The 3,785-nt window shown below is 39.7% G+C and overlaps 1 protein-coding gene across 1 annotated transcript in view; it reads right to left on the bottom strand.

Moving 5' to 3' along the window:
• Window positions 1-1,670: 1,670 nt before the first annotated feature.
• Window positions 1,671-3,785, bottom strand: part of ANXA10 (annexin A10) — a gene marked incomplete at its 5' end in the record, with an annotated part of 16,100 nt that continues 13,985 nt past the window's right edge. The window contains 2 exons of the mRNA XM_009875143.1: window positions 1,671-1,739; window positions 2,468-2,590. Coding sequence (XP_009873445.1) covers window positions 1,671-1,739; window positions 2,468-2,590 — 192 coding nt within the window. The remainder of the gene's footprint in view (window positions 1,740-2,467; window positions 2,591-3,785) is intronic.

The raw sequence follows: 3,785 nt of genomic DNA, 5'->3' as shown, positions 1-3,785 counted from the left end.
GTTTGCCGGTGAGGGGAGCTTCTGGAGGATTCCCGTCTAAAGCGTACAGCGTTAAAGCGAAGTAACGCCACAGCCTGAGGTTCGGCTGTTAGTAGCTACCTCCAACTGCGCTTGCACACTCATAATCTGACTTTGGTTTAGGGCTGCGTTAATGCAGACAGGTTGGAGCAGGGCTCAGCTCAGTCTCCTCCTTGGTTTACTTTTCCTGCCAGAGCCGTGCCTGCTGAAGTTCTGGCTTAATCATTACATTATCCACCTGGAACATTTTGAAATGTGTCAACACTCGAGGGACTCAGCAGAGATTTTAGGTTTACTGTAAATCAATAGATCTGTAACATAAAGTCAGCACTTACAAGAAAGCAAGATACACCGAGAATACTATTTTCACAGACTGAGGGAAGACCAGATGCAAAGTGTTAAGACCAACCGTGCAAATACTTGTGTGTTTTTGTGGCAGTGTTTATTCAGCCATAGGCACGCCTGCAGAAAGTACCGATTTTTAAAAAAAACATAAAATGCCTGTGTCAGGTTGGAAACTTTGTAGCAGCAGGAGGAAAACAAAGGACAGTTGTATTAGTGACTATTACCTCGTTTTCCCTTACTTATGCCTGTTTGTGTAGAGTGCTGACAAGCTAGGGATGCGCAGGCTGGAAGGTCACGGCAGGCCGCGCTGACAGGACTGGCGACTTTTCAAAGCTGGGCCCTGCTTTCCTCTGGGGCGAAGGCTCGAAGCCGGGCTCTGCCGCCCTTCCTCATTGCTGTACAAGCTGTTGTCACTCGATGGTGTCACTGGGTGTTGTCAGGCTGCCTTTGCTTTCGTTCTGAGGAGCGCTGCATCCTTCAGCCTCCTTTGGAGGTGCAGCGTTACTTACCACTGCTCTACTCCTGAATTAGAGCATCTAGGGCATCCTGGGAATATAACTCAGTGCTCTGAAAGCCCATATTCAATTAATGATTAGAATGAGGAAGGGGCAAACAGAGTTTAATCCTCTGGAACTTCTCTGCTCAAAGCTATGTAATGCTTCATCTTCAGGGGTTTCTGGTGTGTGGCACTAAATCAAGAATGGTTTGAGATACTTGATACTTTAGTTTCAAATGGAAAAAATAAGCCCTCATTAAGTATGTGGGCTAAATGAAAGAGAATACAGAAGCACTCTTTGGGGAGTGGCTGATAATTGACTGGGGCAGGTGCTTAGTCTGATAGTAACTAAAAAATGCTCAAGAGCATAAAATATGAGGTAAAAGAAGTGGGAAAGAAAAGAAAAGCAATTACTTGTAGAAAGAAATCATGTTGCTAAAAGTACAAAAAGCAAAATGTTTCTTCATTCCCGTATGGAAGTGAGTAGGTTATTCCAGAGCCTATTGTCTAACGTTTGGGATGTGGAGAGACTAAATGAAAAGCGTACCCTTACATGGAGTTACATTACTACTTGCTTCATTCATTTGTATTAATCATGGAAACAGAAAAATTAATTAGAGCTAGAGTTAAAATGACGTTCCTGGCAACATTTTTTGCTGTCTCAAGAAAGATATAATATTAGCAGATGTATGGCACTGATTTTTCTGTTCTTTTATGTAGACTAGGAGTTTCTTAACAGTAAGCATATTGTGTATAGCTTCAGTTTCTATTTAAAATAGGTTTATACAGCCTTCAAAGTTCATCTTCTTCCTTAATAATCTTCAACATCACCAGCACAGATAGCAAGTAAAGCACTCTCATAATGCCCTGAAGCAAAATGCTGCAAGAGAAAAAAATCATCATTTCTGTGATTGTACATTTCTTAATTTTTCTTCTCTTGGTATGTAACAAAAGACTAGAGTGATGTAAAGATTTGTAAAACATTACAATGTTTTCATAAGGCCAAAGTTTTTTTAGTTTGATATAGTTAGGGCTTTGGTTGCTTGGGAACCCAGAAACAATCTGCCTTTGAAAGGTTGGGTCAAACCTGTTTAATACTTCTCAAGTTCAATACAAAAAGAAGTCATGAGCAATTTCATACAGTTACTGCACATCTAACAGCTGGATTATAGCAACATCAAAAAGGTAAATTGTCTTAGCAAGAGCAATTTTTCTACAATTAATCAGTGTCGGAGGGTTTTTTTAAGACACAAAGCAAGAGTTTGATTATTACCTGAGTGTAAGGCTAAACCCATATTTCTATCTCAGTTTTGCATAGAAGTGGTATCAGTCTAACCTTGCTTGGCGGTGTGAAAGAATGTGGCACCAATTAGTGTAGAAAATATTCATATTAACTAATCCTCAGCATACACTGTCCTGCCCCGTTTATATCCTGCTCTGGCTATTGTGAGGGGGACAAAACCACAGAGAGTGAGAGGGAGTTGAGAATTCACTGCTCCCTCACTGCGGTCAGCCTGAGGCACTGGAAAGATCCGCTGACCCTCTCGTCATTGTGTGGCAGGGCTTGCTGCCGGTGCTGAATATATGTGAAAGTGTGTGAGAACTTACTTTAATGTCGTGAAAGAGTGATTTCCCGTATCTCTCTTTGTATCGCTGTCGTATGCTCATCAAGTCAATCTCGCTCCTGGCAATGAGAATCCTTATAACTGTTTTATTATGAAACCCAAAGTCCTTAAAAGAAGAGGAGAGGCAACTTGACAATTGAACAATATGTGTTTGCCTATCTCACATTAATGTTTAATAGATAAGCCAATTAATTAGGTTACACATAAAGACATCCTAGATTTTAAAGGAGTCTAAGCATTCAAAGATGTTATCCTACAGATTTTTTACATGCTCAAATAATAGAATTAATGTTACTGCATAACAGGTTGCACACAGATCAGGGTTTTAAACCTGCGCTGAAATTTTGAAAAAGAAGATCCTGATGAACTTCTGTCAGTGGTCCTAGATGTTCAAGTCGTAGGTAGCTGTTGTGTCTGTCCTGGAGTCCATTCAAACTATACTGAATCCAGTAATCTATACCACAAAAACTGCTGCCAAATGTGAATTCAGTGAGATTTTTAACCATTGATTTAGATTTTACGTAGCTTATATTCAGACGTGTTTTATTTTAACTGTTTCTAAATAAATTTTCCTGTTGTAATTGGGTGGGGAATGGGGACATCTAGTGGCAATAAAATTAATCAAAACAGATTTGGAGTTGGGACAACTGATGAGCAGTTTAGATTGTTTAAAGTGAAATTGTAATGTTATCGACTAGCAGTTGATACTGAAATTTTGTTCTCCAAAGAACAAGTAACAATGTATGTTAATAAGCTGCATGTGGAGAATTTGATACTTTTGATGGCTAGAGTAAAATCTTTTTTATAAACTATTTTGGACTATGATTTCAAGCACTAAAATCCTGGCAGCATTTTACAGAGTGAAATATTAATTAAAACAAAATGCAAATGTTTATTGTTAATCATGAAAAACATTTTCCTGAATCAAATACATCTTCTGAAAATAAAATAGAAGAAAACTATCTATGTGACATTTCTTACTAAGAATGAGGTTTTAACTTGAAAAGTGGACCTGGTGCAGGACCTGTGAGAAACATCACTTTCCCTGATAGCTGATATTTCCTGGTACTTTTGGCAAACATTTTTCCTGTCGTGTGCCAGAATCCTCTAGAGCGCTGAGACAGAATGCTGCCTCTTCCTCTCAGCCCCTGGGCTTCTCCTTGGTTCTTTGCTGCCACTGTGGCTAGTTTAGCTGAACCAGAGGAGAGCAGCAGCCGCAGCAGCTGTAAGAGGTCACTGGGACTCTGTTGAAGCATCGCTGAAAAGTTCAGTTTGATGGTTCTGGCTGGGATTTATCTTTT

The sequence above is a fragment of the Apaloderma vittatum genome, unplaced genomic scaffold (genome assembly GCF_000703405.1).
Source record: "Apaloderma vittatum isolate BGI_N311 unplaced genomic scaffold, ASM70340v1 scaffold14728, whole genome shotgun sequence".
Lineage (NCBI taxonomy): Eukaryota > Metazoa > Chordata > Aves > Trogoniformes > Trogonidae > Apaloderma > Apaloderma vittatum.
The sequence above is the reverse complement of the archived record's forward strand: the minus strand, read 5'-3'. Positions and strand labels throughout refer to the sequence as shown.